The 15,150-nt window shown below is 54.8% G+C and overlaps 1 protein-coding gene across 1 annotated transcript in view; it reads left to right on the top strand.

The window, feature by feature from the left end:
- Window positions 1–14,622, top strand: part of PPL (periplakin) — a 28,350-nt gene extending 13,728 nt beyond the window's left edge. The window contains exons 9-22 of the mRNA XM_051779856.1: window positions 161–256; window positions 1,243–1,365; window positions 2,225–2,371; window positions 3,085–3,236; window positions 3,711–3,808; window positions 4,071–4,228; window positions 5,112–5,290; window positions 5,739–5,877; window positions 7,192–7,385; window positions 7,722–7,872; window positions 8,169–8,252; window positions 9,192–9,308; window positions 9,929–10,021; window positions 11,040–14,622. Coding sequence (XP_051635816.1) covers window positions 161–256; window positions 1,243–1,365; window positions 2,225–2,371; window positions 3,085–3,236; window positions 3,711–3,808; window positions 4,071–4,228; window positions 5,112–5,290; window positions 5,739–5,877; window positions 7,192–7,385; window positions 7,722–7,872; window positions 8,169–8,252; window positions 9,192–9,308; window positions 9,929–10,021; window positions 11,040–13,724 — 4,416 coding nt within the window. The 3' untranslated portion in view covers window positions 13,725–14,622. The remainder of the gene's footprint in view (window positions 1–160; window positions 257–1,242; window positions 1,366–2,224; window positions 2,372–3,084; window positions 3,237–3,710; window positions 3,809–4,070; window positions 4,229–5,111; window positions 5,291–5,738; window positions 5,878–7,191; window positions 7,386–7,721; window positions 7,873–8,168; window positions 8,253–9,191; window positions 9,309–9,928; window positions 10,022–11,039) is intronic.
- Window positions 14,623–15,150: the final 528 nt, after the last annotated feature.

The raw sequence follows: 15,150 nt of genomic DNA, 5'->3' as shown, positions 1-15,150 counted from the left end.
ATATTGCCATCCTAGCTTTGACCTGAGAGCATCTGGGTGGCTCCAGAGGCTGCCAAGGAGCTGTTCACTCAGGATGGCAACTGGTACTTTCGGGTGGGCAGCTGAGGCTCTCCCCTGCCATGAGGGTCCCACTAACATCCCCTCCCACCCCGTGTTGCAGGCTCACATCGAGGCCGTGCACGCCGACTGGAAGGAGTACCTCAACCTGCTGATCTGCGAGGAGAGCCACCTGAAGTTCATGGAGGACTTCCACAAGGTACCAGCTCCCTGGGGGCAGCGAGTTGTTGGAGCCTGGAGAGCAAGTGCTGGGTTGTGGGAGATCACAGAAAACAAAAACTCCTGCAATTCTGGAAACAGGAGAAGAGCCAGAGTCCTCTAAAAACAGGGCTTTTAAGGCCAGGAGAGCACCTTGAGCTGATAGAACACAAGTCACAATTGCTCAGGCACCACAGGTCAGTGATTTCTTGGCCAAAGCATGACTTGCAGAAAGTTTCCACTCCCAACACTGAGGTTCGTGAGCCACAGTCTGGTGTTGGCATCTTTGTCTGCAGAACAGCTGAGGTACCTCACCCCCAAAACTAGGCATGGGGAGACCTTGCATGCTCCACTGGGAAGCAGAACAGGCCCATGTGAGGAAATGACACCTGCCAAAGGCAGAGCTGCCCCCGGGGAGCCCTGCACAAGGGCTGAGCACCCCGGCTGAGCTGGGCAGACAGATGTCTGCTGGATAAATGGCATCTGACAGCCAGGGAGGCTCTGCAGGGGAGCAGGTCAGGCTGGATTCCTCTCCCACAGCCTGGGCGTGTTCACGATGTGAGGAGTCTCTTGCCAAAGCTGAACCCTGGTGCCCAGCCCAGGCAGTGCCTTTCATGGGGATCTGCCAGAATAACTGCCCCAGGGGGTGGTTTGTGTGTGGAAGGGCTTGGCTCTGCCTTCTCCTGCGCTGGCAGTGGAGACACCACACACCGTTGTGATGCTGTCCCAGTGAGACAAACTGAGGGCAGGCAAAGGTGGGACTTAACTCTGCCAGAGAGGACCCTGGAATAAACTGCTCCTTGTTGTTTTTTCCCTCACTCTGTCCTGAGCATGGGAAACAGTGATTCCTTGCCTTTCTCTGAGTATTCTGGGTGTCCAGGTGCCCAGCAGAGCTCCTGGTGTCTGTGTGAGGACCATGGTGCTGGGGTGGGTCTGCTCCATGTTCCAGCAAGACCCTCCCTCACAAGACACTTTCCCTTTGTGCAGTTTCAGAAGGACAGTAAGGATGCCCAGGAGCTCTTGAAGAAGGTGGACACAGACCTGGACCAAAAATTCAGCCCAGAGTTCAAGGACAGATACCAGCTGGAGTCCCTGCTGCGGGAGCTGGATGTGAGTGTTGGTGCAGGCAGGACTGCAGGGGAGGCAGGAGCAGGAGCCAGTGTCCCCATGGCACCGGGGGAGGGACATCCCTGCCCGTGTGGGCACCTGGCCCAGCTTTCTCCATGGACCTGCTGCTGCTCCCTCTTCCTGGCCTTCCCCCGGCTCTTCCTTCCCCTCTGGCTAGAGATTGCCTCTCCCCTGGCAACGTAATTGCTCACTGGGCTGGTTTTTATTTGTTCTTTCATGGAGTTACTGCTCGTTAAGGGCAGGAGCATAATTAGACCTGCTGCCAGAGGAGGTTGTGGAACTTGCTGTGCTGCCGGGAGCCGGGCTGGAGATCCGCCCACTCGGGAAGGGCTGTGCTGAGCCCAAGCCCAAGCCCAAGCCCAAACCCAAGCCCAAGCATGCTGCAGCAGGCCCAGCTGATGCACGTGTGCCGGCACAGCTGATAGCTCTTCCCTGAGAGCTGTCCCTCTCCTCCTGTGTGCTCCATCCCACTCAGCATTTTGGGATACATCCACAGCTAGAAACAGAGCAACTGCCGGAGAGCCTTGTCCCAGGGCTGTGATCAGGGCTGGGAACGGGGCTCTCCACCAACACACAGCCATACAGACATGGGCCATGCCCAGGGAACCCTGTCACTGCCTGGGTAGTGCCCAGGCGTGGCAACTCATGGGCACAGTCCCAGTGCTCAGCCTGGCTGCGGGAGGCAGGAGAGTGCAGGAGCACTCGGGGCAGGAACACACGGCAGGACCTGAAGCTGCAGTGTCTGTCCTGAGCGCGTTGGTCTGAGCTCCTCCCCGGCCGGGAGAGCCCAGGAGTTCGTTCCCATGTTTCCTCACTGGTTTGGGTTGTTGCCCTGTGCCAGGACCAGGAGAAGGCCTTGGAGAAGTACGAGGCGGTGGTGAAGTCCCTGCAGGAGCGCAGCCAGCAGGTCCTGCCCCTGCGGTACCGCCGTGAGCCGCCGCCCCAGCCCGTCCCCGTGGAGGCTCTGTGCGAGTACGAAGGCGAGCAGGTAACACCGCCCGACCCCCCGGGCGGGGCAGGGGGGCTGCTGGGGGACACTGGGGATGGAAGAGGCTCTGGGAAGGAAGCAGTGATATCTCCCACAGTGGGAACAAGGCAAAGGTCGCGCTCACCCCAGTGGGAGAGCAGGTTTTGCAGCTGAGGACCAGGGCAGGAGGGGGCTGGAGAAAACGAAACCTCTGTGCCTATCACACACCCTGAGGAGGTTGCGACAGCCCAGCTCTGCCACATTCCCACGCTCCTCGTGCTGGGACAGTGCAGATGTCCCGGCATGTTTCTGATCAAAGAAACACCCCCTACCACCAGCCATTCCCAGTCCACATCCCCTCAACCCACCATCACGGAGTAGTTGGCCAAAGGGATGGGACAGTGGAGCCAGCAGACACCACGGGAGTGGCAGGGGCTGGGACAGGAGCCAGCAGCTCCAGCTGACTCAGCTCCCGGCCTCTCGGAAAAGGAAAGCCAGAGCACTGCCATGGAAACGCCTCCTCATCTCTGCCCGAGTGGGAATTTGCTCGCCGTGGCTGTTGCAAGAGCAGAGGAGAAGGCACATGAGCTTCTGGCGAGCGGCAGACTCTGGGAGAAGTCGGGAGAAGGGAGTGGGGTTTGTGCCGGTCCTGCCTCCAGCGAGCGCTGCCGGCGTGGGGCAGAGCGGGGGTGGCATTTCCTGACGTGCCGCTGTGACCGGTTCCTGTCCCCCAGGGCCAGATCAGCCGAGGAGCCCAGTACACCCTGCACAGGAACAGCGGAGACGTTTGGGAAGTGGCCGACAGCGCAGGAGACAGGATCAGCGCCCCGGGGGTCTGCTTCATGATCCCCCCGCCCGACCCCGAGGCAATAGCACTGGCAGACCAGTACGTGCCCCCCAGCCTGTGTGCTGGACCCCCCAGCCTTTGTCCTTGCCTTCACCAGCCCCAGGCCACGCCACAAACGCTGCACCCCCCGTCTGGCACCCCCAGGGGCTCTGCCCCAATTCCCACAGTGAAGCTGTGCCATCTCAAAGCCTCAGGCTTCCTTCAGGAGGGAACAACCTTCCTGCTTGTTCACAAGATCCCACCTGGCAAAGCAGGACCAGCTGAGAGCCATCCGGGTCCCCCCTCCCCTGGGGGCCATTATGGCAGGGGGAGCTGCCCACTCCTCCCTCAGCAGGCAGGTACCTGCCTTTGCTGCCTCTCCCCTGCTCTGATGAAGACACTGCTCTAAACTTTGCCAGCATGGGGTGAAGGTGCCTCTTCCCCACTTGCTCCTTCCTGGAGCAGCACTGGGATGGGTGGTGGGTGATGGAAGGGCTGAGGGCCTGTCTGACCTCCCGCTGCCCTGCTTTGCAGGATTGCCAAGCACTACATGGCCGTGAAGGAGAAGACAAACAACTGCAAGAACATCCTCCAGCAGCGCTACGAGGGGCTGAAGGCAGACAGCATCGGAGGTGTGGATCAAGGGAGCAGCTTGGGGCTTGCTCCTTCCAGGCACTGAAAGGCTGGGGGAACATCTTAGGGGCGTGTTCCCATCTCCTAAGTGTCCTGGGAACAAGAGTGCTGGGATGGGTGCAGGGGCAGAGCAGGAGGCTGTGGGCACAGCAGCCCGTGCTCAGGGAGGGCAGTGAGATATGGGTTTGGCACTCAAGGGTGGGACTGAGCCCAGAACCAGCTTCCCAGCCAGCTCTAACCTGGTCTCCCCTCATCATCCAGACGCTGCTTCGGTTCGGGGCCGCCAGCTCCTGGCAGGGCTGGAGAAAGTCAACAGTGACCTGGACAAGCAGGAGAAAGCAATAACAGCAAACCTCCGCCCGCCGCTGGAGCAGAGCCGGGCGGTGCAGGACAGCACCGAGCGCTCCAAGGACCTGAAGGTACGGGGTGTGGAGGCAGAGGGATGGTGCCATACAGGGGCTGTGCTCCAAAGGGTCTCCAGAGTGGTCCTCAGTATGCTGGGTGCTGAGAGCTCTCCCTGAACCCGGGAGTAGGGATGGAGTGATGCTCACAGCTGGCTGCTTCCTCCAGTGGAGATGGGGAGCAGCCCTTTGAGGAGCCTCAGAAGCCAAAAACCTTTGCCTTGCTCCTGGTCCAGCTCAGCTGAATGGCAAAAAGGTGATGGCTGCAGGTGATGGCTGTGAGGAAGAAGGGAGCCCTCAGGCTTTGCCACCACCATCACCAGCTCAGAGAGGAGCAGGAAAACACCTCTGGTCCAGGGCACTGTTTCTCCTTGTGGACCTGCTCCTCTAGGCTCCGGTGCCATAGCATCCGGCTTCTTTCCTCTCCTCCAGACCCCTAATTAAGCCAGGCTCTGTGCCACAAACCTCCCTTGGTTTAGGAGGAAGTTCAGGTCCTGGTTACATCATCTGCCAAGGGCTGTGGCAGAATCCAAGATCCACCGCAAGTGAAAGCAAATTGCTCCAACTGCCTGCAGCACTTCACTGTCCAGGCAAGGATTCATCCGTCAGAGACCAGCAGTCCACATGGATCCAGCATGTTGCTGTCAGAGCTGGAGCTGCTGGGAACCACTCCCCAGCCGGAGTTTCCTTGCTAAGGCAGTTTCCTTGCCCCAGGAGAGACAAGTCAACAAAAAGTCACCGAAAAACATCCTTCTGTGCCTTGCAGGGCTGAAAGGCACCTTCCATCTAACACAAGCCCTCAGCCCTGACCTTCCTCTTCACCCTGGACAGCCAAGGGCCAGCTCCTTTGTAGCCATCAGGTCCTAGTTCAGCTGCTCTAAAGGCTTTGTTCCTCCTGCAGAACATCACCAACGAGGTCCGGCGCATCGAACCTGAGAAAACGAGGAAGATCCAGGAGTGTGAGGCCTTCATCGAGTCCGTGCCCAACACCGGCAGCGCTACCCTGGTCAAGAACAAGGTGGAAAACACCAACAAGAAGTACGACCGTGTGGTGCAGCTGCTCAGCGCTGCCCAGGAGAAGTAAGTCATGGCTTAAATCGTGGCTTGAGCCAGAGATAATGGAGGATCCTGCAGGAGACCTCATTGTGGTCTTCAGCATCCTCATGAGGGGAAGCAGAGGGGCAGCTCTGATCTCTTCATTCTTGTGACCCGAGTCACAGGACCCAGGGAAGGGCTGGAGCTGTGTCAGGGGAGGGTTGGGCTGGATCTCAGGAAAAGGTTCTTCCCCCAGAGGGTGGTTGGGCACTGACCAGGCTCCCCAGGGCAGTGGGCACGGCCCCAAGGCTGCCAGAGCTCCAGGGGTGTTTGGAAAACGCTCTGAGGGACAGGGTGGAATTGTTGGGGTGTCTGTGCAGGGCCAGGAGTTGGATTGGATGATCCTTGTCAGTCCCTTCCAGCTCAGCATGTTCTGTGATTCTATGAGACAGGTGCAGATGTGCTTAAACACCTTCCTCTCGTGTCTGCACAGAGTTGAGGTGGCCACAAACCTCGAGAGGAGCCTCCAACAAGGCCGAGACCTGCTGTCCACCTACGAGAACAGACTGGTCACGGATGACACGGTGCCGGAGGACTTGCGGGTGGTGGACCGGAAGAAAGAAGAGCTGCTGGTGAGAGTTCTGCCCTATTGACATGCTCCCCATACAGAACCAATTCCCAAAATCTGGGGAAATTGCTGCTCAACTTGAATCAGTTGGTAAAAGTGTGGCCTCCCCCAGTGGGGGTGAGAGCTCACCTCGACTGCAGGGGTCCCAACTCCTTCAAATGCAAACCCTTCCCATCCCCAAATCAAATCAAATGCCAGTGGAATTCTTGTGATTTGACAAAAGGACTAATGGAGAGTAATTCCCTCTCTACTCTGCCCTCGTGAGACCCCACCCACAGTGCTATGTCCAGCTCTGGGGTCCTCAGCACAAGAAAGGCTGGAACCTGTTTGAGCTGGTCCAGAGGAGGCTGTGAAGATGCTCCAAGGGCTGGAGCCCCTCTGCTCTGGAGCCAGGCTGAGAGAGCTGGGAATGTTCAGCCTGGACAAGAGATGGCTCCAGGGAGCCCTGAGAGCCCCTTCCAGGGCCTAAAGGGGAGTTTAAAAAAGAGAGACTTTTGACACAGGCAGAGAGCGATAGGACAACAGGAATGGTTTTAAACTAAGAAAGAAGAGATTTAGATTAGATATTGAGAAGAAATTCTTGGCTGTGAGGGTGGTGAGGTCCTGGCACAGGTTGCCCAGAGAAGCTGTGGCTGCCCCTGGATCCCTGGAAGTGTCCAAGGCCAGGTTGGACGGGGCTTGGAGCAACCTGGGCTAGTGGAAGGTGTCCCTGCCCATGGCAGGGGGTGGAACGAGATGGGCTTTGAAGGTCCCTTCCAACCTTCTGTGATTCCTTGAGAAGTGAAGGATAAAATGGTCTGGGAAAAGCAATGCAGTGGTCTGATACTGGAAAAAGATGGACCTGGCAAGGCTTTGAGGACACATTGCTAGGAAAAGCTACCAACCCAAACTGGAATTTCCTTCTGCTATAGAAAGGTCAAGAATTGGCTAGGCCAGAACTTTCTCTGCTCCTCCAGCTTTTCCATCAATTCTCTGAGTTCAGACTAGTGTGCAAATGCTGTCACAGCTCCTGCTGGAGTTGCTGCACTGGCAGGAGCAGTGTTTAATCCTTGCTTGAGGAGCACCAGACATTTTGCACGTAATGTGGCTGATTTTGAAGGTTAGCAGGCAGAGAAGAGAGCAGGAGGTAGCTTTCTCCCCTCAGATTTACAAGATAATTCTGGTTACCTTGCAAGCCTTGAACTTGCTTCTGTCCACACCTGGGCAGCTCAGTCATTCCTCATCCTCTGCAGAGGATGTTCCAGTAGAAGTGGAACAGCGACAAAAGCCTGGCATTTGTGCAACCCAAGAGAATCCCTCTCTCCTGCTTTTTCCACAGGCCATGGGCAACGAGCTCCAGTCCAAAAAGTTCCTGCTCAACGAAGCCGAGCAGAACCTGCAGAGGACCAAGACGTGCTCCAACACCCTGGCCAGCAAGTTCCAGGAGCACTGCCCCGACATCGAGCGGCAGGAGGCCGAGCTCTACAAACTCAACCAGCGCTTCAACAACCTCAGCAAGCAGATCGACCACAGGTGAGACTCCAGGGCGGCCTGGAGAGCTGGGAGAGTTACTGCTGGAACCACACTGAACCTGGAAGAGCCACAACACCGTCCTGGGAATGAGGAGTTGCAGAAGGGCTTCCAGGGAGGTCTAAGGAGGAAGAGGGAGTGGTTGCACCCGTGCACTGGCTGGGTAGTTCTGGGAAAACTCTAGGATTAAGTGCTCTCGCAACAGAGATGGGGACTTTGCCAAGAGAACAACTCTGGCTCAAATCCATGTCTTCAGGGAGCAGGGGAAGTGGTGAAGAGGTGTTTGCAGAAGACACAGGAGATGTGACAGGACTGAAGCTGAGCTGTTTTCCCCCCCAGGACGCAGACCCTGCAGAAAGCAAAGAGTGCCTATTCCAACTACCGCACCAACTACGACAAGGTGAACCAGTTCCTGTCCAACATCCCCAACTATGAGCCACAGGAGACAGACAACATCCAGCAAGTGGAAATGAAGCTGAAGAACCAAGCGGTAATTCCGAGAGCAGCCTGGGCCCCACAGGGAGAGGAGAGGGAACAATGTTAAAACAACAGAACTTAGATAACTCCTGAACATAAAATAGAAAAACATAAATGTTAGCTTTATTTTTATAAAGTTCTATGCATTTTTATAAAGCTCTAAGCTCCCACTGTCCTCCTGTGCCTTGTTTACACAGAGCAGAGTAGCTTGAGTAGGTTGTGATTCTCAGTGTTGTGATTTTAATGACAGCCCTCAAAAAGGCTGAATGATGAATTTGTGTCTGCTTTGTGTGTCTCTGTTCCTGCCAGGCTCTCCTCAGTGACATTGCCAGCAAGGAACAGGAGGTGCAGAAGGTCTCTGCCACAGCTCAGCAGTACCAGCAGGCAGTGAAGGTAAGGACTGCAGTTCTGCCTGTGGGAGAACTTAGAGCAGTTTGGGTTAGAAGGGACCTTATAGACCACCTCATTCCACCCTCCTGCCATGGGCAGGGACACCTTCCACTAGCCCAGGTTGCTCCAAGCCCCGTCCAACCTGGCCTTGGACACTTCCAGGGATGGGGCAGCCACAGCTTCTCTGGGCAACCTGTGCCAGGGCCTCACCATCCTCACAGTGAACAATTCCTTCCCAATATCCCATCTAACCCTGCCCTATGGCAGTGGAAAGCCTTTCCCCCTTGTCCTGTCCCTTCAGGCCCTCATCCTAAGTCCCTCTCCAGCTCTCCTGGAGCCCCTTTAGGCCCTGGAAGGGGCTCTCAGGTCTCCCAGAGCCTTCTCTTCTCCAGGATGAACACCCCCAGCTCTCCCAGCCTGGCTCCAGAGCAGAAGTTGGGGTTTCGTGGCATCCTCTTGACCAGCTCCAACAGGTCCCAGTCTTTCTGGTACTGAGGACCCCAGAGCTGGGTGCAGTACCCCAGCTGGGGTCTCACCAGAATGTCACAGAGGGGCAGAACCAACTACATCCTACAAGGAGCCACCTAAAGAAAGCCAGTGCCCTTTGCTCAGTCAACTGATGAGCTTAAACCATGTTGTATCTACCCCAATATTGACATCATGTGGCCATGAGCCTGGCAGCTGGCTTTACTGCCTGGGAGAGGAGAGTTTCCACCCCAAACCCAGCAGGACAAGTCAGGACACACCTACAGCTGGGCTGTTGCAGTGACCCAGCTCAGAACCTACCGGCAGCTCCTGCCAACAGCTCTGGTCCCACCAACCTCAGCAACTCCCCAAAAAACGGCTCAAGGGAAGAAACTGTTAAAGCCAGGGCTTAGGAGGAGCCTGTGCATGAAGGGGACCCAGTAATCTCACATTCTTCCTGGGCATGTCTTCCCACAGGACTATGAGTTGGAAGCTGAGAAGCTGCGGTCCATCCTGGACCTGGAGAACAGCCGGAACGGGTACATGAGCAAGAAGCCCAGGCTGCAGTCTCCAGCTGCCAAAGTGAAGGAGGAGGTAAGGGGCAGCCAGCAGAGAGCTCGAGCAGCTCATGGGACCTGTGGGGGTTTGCAAATACTTATATTTACTGTCGGGGCCCTTGGTCCCAGAGGGGACTGCGAGGAAGGGCAGGGAATCAGGAGGAAGGGATTCCTCGTTATTCTTAGCCCATCAGATTTTGGGGCTGGTCTGGCCAGAATTAGAGAGGCGAAATGCTGGATTTAACACTTCTTGAAAGAGGGGAAGAAAAGCCAAAAACCTGAAAGTTTTTCCCCTCTCCAGACTTTCAAACAGAAAGTGAGATTTCACCACCAAAGGTAGAAATACTTGGAGCGAGATCAGGCCACAAGCTACTTATTTATGCAGGATACGTTTGCTACCTGCCTCAAACTCCTCCTGCCTGTGGAGGCAGACAGAAGTGTCCACCTGGTTCTCCCTCAGCTACACCTCTCTTTGCTTGTCTGGACTGGGAAACTCACAGTTTGACCACGACCATGAGTGTGCAGAAGAATTGCTCTTCCTGCCCCCAAGCTTGGCAGGTCACCGCTGGTTTTTAGAGGAGCACCCAGAGTTACCTCCTTAGGGCCTGTTATTTCTAGTCTTTTCAACCTCTTCCCAACATGTTTTTTGTTCTGTAGGAAGCTGTTCTGGCAGCCAAATACACCGAAGTAAACGCTGTGAACAAGCAGAGGCTGCAGAACCTGGAGTTCGCTCAGAGCCTCCTGCGGCAGGTAAGGGCTCACCTGGAGCAACGGGACACTGAAGTGTGAGTGACACACACCTGGGGCTCTGCTATCACAAGCTGAACTGGGAACAAGCCTAGCTGGTGTTTTGTCCCCCTAAATCATTAATCAGCAGACACTTATGACAGACAGACCATCCCTCTGTGTGTCCCAGTCCCATTTCCCGCTCACCCTAGGAAGCTCCGCATCATTTTCAACACTTTTTGCCACTCCATGCCAGAATTAGTGTCCCTTGTGGGCAAAAGCTTTGTTCTGACAGCAGCAGGCATTGCAGAAAGCATTTCTCAGGTTGAGAACCTGCAGGGAAGTCTGTTTGCAAATACTCCCTGCTCAGAGTTTGCCAGAGCTCAACACCCTCCTGTTGCTTTGTCACAGGAGGCACCAATATCTGTGGCAGCAGGGGCAGGGCAGTGATTGTCCCCCTGTACTTGGCACTGCTGAGGCACCTCAGGTGCTGTGTCCAGCTCTGGGTCCCTCGTGACAAGAAGGACATTGAGGGGCTGGAGTGTGTCCAAGGAAGGGAACGGAGCTGGGAAGGGGCTGGAGCAGCAGGAGCAGCTGAGGGAGCTGGGGGGGCTCAGCCTGGAGAAAAGGAGGCTCAGGGGGGACCTTCTGGCTCTGCAACCCCCTGACAGGAGGGGGGAGCCGGGGGGGGTCGGGCTCTGCTCCCAGGGAACAAGGGACAGGAGGAGAGGGAACAGCCTCAAGTTGTGCCAGGAAAGGTTTAGATGGATACTGGGAAAATTTCTTTACTGAAAGGGTGGTCAGGCATTGGAAGGGGCTGCCCAGGGCAGTGGTGGAATCACCATCCCTGGAGGTGTCCAAGGAATGACTGGACATGGCACTCAGAGCTCTGGGCTGGGTGACAAGGTGGGGATCGGGCACAGGTTGGACTTGATGATCTTGGAGGTCTTTTCCAACCTAAATGGTTCTGTGATTGTATGGTAAGCACCAAAAGTATGATTAATTGGGGGTTTTTAACTACACATTCTTTTTCCACCAACAGCAACCAGAGGTTCAGGTGACACAAGACTTTGCCCAGACCAAATCATCCGTGAGGCCCGTGGAAGAAGTGTGGAAGCTGAAGAAAGAGCTCGAGGATGAGACTCAGCGTCGGCAACAGCTCGAAGCAGAGATCCAAGCCATTCAGAACAACATTGTCCACCTGCAAAACCAGAAGCCCCAAGAAACTGTGCTTAAGAAAGAACTGGTGAAGAAGGTGCCTGACCCTCAGCTGGAGGAGAGCTTCCACAGGCTGCAGCAAAACCTGGCAGAGGAGCAGCGCAAGAACCAGGTGCTTCAGGATGAGCTGGAGGCTCTTAAAATCCGGCTGCGTGTTCTGGAGCATGAGAAGAGGGAGGGAGGGCAGGAGTACATAGTGAAAGAGGTGCTGAGGATTGAACAAGATAAGGCTCAAGCTGATGAAATCCTGAAGCTCAAAGAAGAATTGGAAGAGCTCAGGAGGCAGGAAGGGACCAGGGAGAATGAAGTCATCCTCCTGCGCCAACAAATTGCTGTGCTGTCCAGCGAGAAGAACAAACAGCAGGAGAAGGTAACGGAGAAGGAGGTGCTGAAGCTGCAGAACGACCCCCAGCTGGAGATGGAATTCCGGATGTTGCAAGAGAACAAGGAGAGGGAGAGTGCCCTTCGGCAGAAGCACGAGGAAGAGCTCAGCTTCCTCCAGGACAAGCTCAAACGTCTTGAGAAGGAACGGGCCATCGCCGAGGGCAAAATCACCGTCAAGGAGGTGCTGAAGGTAGAGAAGGACTTGGCCATTGAGAGGGAGGTGAACGAGCTCCGGCGCCAGTACGAAGATGAGAAGTCCAAGGGTCGTTCCAACGAGCGGGAAAAGGCTGAGCTGCTCAGGAAGATCCAGCTGCTGGAGGAAGAGAACTCCAAGGTGGTTGTTCAGGAGAAAGTGCGTGAGATTGTGCGCCCGGATCCCAAGGCTGAAAATGAAGTTGCCAACCTTCGCTTGGAGCTGGTGGAGCAGGAGAGGAGATACCGCGGCGGTGATGAACAGCTGAAGAGCTGCCAGAATGAGCTGGCTGCTCTGAAGAACAGAGGGCCACTGGTAGAAGTCAAAGAAGTCATTAAGGAGGTCATTAAGTACAAAAATGATCCAGAAACCGAAAAGGAGCTACAGCGGCTCCGTGAGGAAATCATAGAGAGGACTGGAGCTATCGAAAGAGCTGACCTGGAGATCTACCAGCTGAAACAAGAGATACAAGCTTTGAAAGATACCAAACCTCAAGTGCAAATGAAGGAAGTTGTTCAAGAAATTCTGCAGTTTCGAGAAGACCCCAAGACCAGGGAGGAGGTGGAGTCACTGAGAGTGCAGCTGGCAGATGAACAGATGAAACATATCGACCTGGAGAGGGAGCGGCTTCTCCAAGAAGAAAAAGTGAGACAGAAGGAGGAAGAGCTTTCCCAGGTGAAGGAGAAAGTCGTCCAGCAGGAAGTAGTGAAGTATGAGCAAGATCCTGCCTTGAAAGCTGAAGTCAACTCCTTCTCCCAGAGCATTGAGAGCGAGCTGAAGCAGATCGACGGCCTCCGCGAGGAGCTGCGCAAGCTGCAGAGGAGACGCTCCGAGCTGGAGCGGCAGCTCGAGGAGCTGGAGAAGGAGAGACAGGCCCGCAGGGAGGCCGAGCTGGAGGTGCAGAGGCTGAGGATCCGCTTGAACGAGCTGGAAGAACAGGAGAGGGAGACGACAGAACGAGTGACTGTGAAGCAGAAAGTGATCCTTCAGCAAGATCCCCAGCAGGAGAAGGAGCACTCCCTCCTCAAGCTGGAGTTAGAAGAAGAGAAGCACCGGAGACAAGTCTTGCAAACAGAACTAGAAGCCCTGCGAAAGAAGCTCCTTTCTTTGGAAAAGATGGAGGTCAAAGAGAAAGTGGTCTTTTCAGAGAGTGTCCAAGTGGACAAAGGAGACACGGAGTACGAGATTCAAAAGCTGAAGAACAATCTGGAGGAAGAAAGTAGGCGCAAGAGGGAGCTGGATGCAGATATCAACCGCCTGGAAACCAGGCTGTCCGAGGTAGAATTCAACAACTCCAAGTCATCAAAGGAACTAGACTTATTACGGGAGGAAAACCACAAACTACACCTCGAGAAACAGAACCTGCTGATGGAAACAAGGAGGCTGCAGTCAGAGATTGAACTCACAGCTACAGAAGCTCAGGATTTAAGAAACATGACCCACGTGGACAGTGGAATAAACCTGGACTCCAGGTTCCAAGCTTTGGAAAGAGAGTTAGAGGACCTGAAACAGTTGTCCAGAGAAAAAGATGCAGAGATCGAGCAGCTCCAGAATCGCCTCAAGACAGTGGCTATCAAGAGGGAGCAAAGGGAGAACCACCTGAGGCGCTCCATCGTGGTCATTGACCCTGACACGGGGAAAGAGATGTCTCCAGAGGAAGCCCATGTGTTTGGCCTCATTGAGTGGAGCCTGTTTGTCAAACTGAAGAGTCAGGAATGTGACTGGGAGGAGATCTCAATAAAGGGTCCCAACGGGGAGTCGTCCGTGATCCTGGACAGGAAGTCTGGTCGGGAGTTCTCGATTGAGGATGCCCTGAAGAGCGGGAGGCTCACCATGGCCCAGTACGACAGTTACCTCAACAAGGAGATGTCCATCCAGGAGCTGGCAGTCCTGGTGTCCGGAACTAACTACACAGCGCTCCCTCCACTTTAGAAACTATCCTTAAGAGCAGCAAGTCAGAGCTGCAGCACTTGTTAGACAACCAGATCACTGCAAATCCTTGCCCTCCTTCGCCTCTTCCAAAATGCTTCCAAAATGCCTCTGCCCCAGCCATGCTGCGAAGCCACACTGCTTGCTGTCAAACACCGCAGAAAAGCACCACCAGCAGTGGAAAACACGTCTGTCAGGACTACAGCAAAACCTTCTCCCCCTCTTCAGCCCTGCCCAACAGAAAACAAGACAGAAAGCCTTAGGACAGTGAAGTGCCTGAAGTCCAGAACTCAGTAGAACCTGCAGTTTCCTCAACATATCCTCACGTAGTCGCTCCTGAAACTGCGTCCGGCTGTCAGGAGAGAGACTGAAGGTCCAGGTGACTCCGAGGTGACCAGCAGGAGCTGGTTACATCAGCTGCATGTTGATAAGCCAGACAGTTCCACCGTGGACAACTGATCAATGATGGGCTCGTCCTGTGAGAAAACCAGCTCTGTAAAACCCCAGGTGTGCTGCACATCTCAGTCCAGAATCACCACGTGGATACCCAACACCATCATTTGCTCACCTACGTGCCTGTGCTGCTGGAGAAGAGTGGAGATGTGCTTTGATGGCTCCAGCCATCGATCCAGGAGGAGCATTCACATACCAGAGGTCAAGGAAAGGATGTGAAGAGATGGCAGAATGGGCCAACACCAGGGGCAGTGCTCAGCATGCAACGGAACCCACCGCAGAGTGCCTTCCACACACAGCTCCCTTACCTCGTGGGTACAAGCTGGTAGGGCTGGTGTTTTCCTGGATGGAGTTACATGCAGCTACATGTTTCATTTACCTGTGTAAGGGAATGGGAAATAGAGGGGAATTCTATTTATAGTACAAAATAAAAACGCAGTGGTTCCAATCAGAGGGTGGTTGGTCTTTATTAATTCCGGAAGCCTCTTGATCTTTGGCTTTACAAGAAGTTGCCATTTGAGAGTCAGAATTAAGGCACTAAGATTATTAAATTTAGCTGTTGACTCTTTTCCAAGGCGGAAATTGCTGGAGCAGCATTAAAGCCGGGACTAATTATCAGCATTAGATGGGAGTGAAGTGCACTAACGAATGGCACTGCAGCTGCAGGAAGACACTAGATTACACTGGGATGGGATCAGGGCCTTCCACACCCAGAGCCCAGTCGCTTCCTTCTTCCCAAATTTCAGGTAATACCTGAACCCCAGTAAACTCTGATGTCGATGCAATAACCATTCACTCCTAGCTTTGGACAGCACTATTTTACCTTTGTGAATGAAAGGATTGGGCAGGATCACATCGTTGCTCCAGGGTCTGACCTCCACACATCCTTTCCAGCAGACATCTACTTCAGGCACGAACAGGAGCACATGGAATCAGATGCATTTCCATGCCCAAAACAGCTACAACAGAGCTGCAA

This window comes from Manacus candei, unplaced genomic scaffold (assembly GCF_025592945.1).
Source record: "Manacus candei isolate 608988 ecotype Guabito, Panama unplaced genomic scaffold, ASM2559294v1 h1tg000002l, whole genome shotgun sequence".
Lineage (NCBI taxonomy): Eukaryota > Metazoa > Chordata > Aves > Passeriformes > Pipridae > Manacus > Manacus candei.
This window is presented reverse-complemented; position numbering and strand designations above follow the sequence as displayed.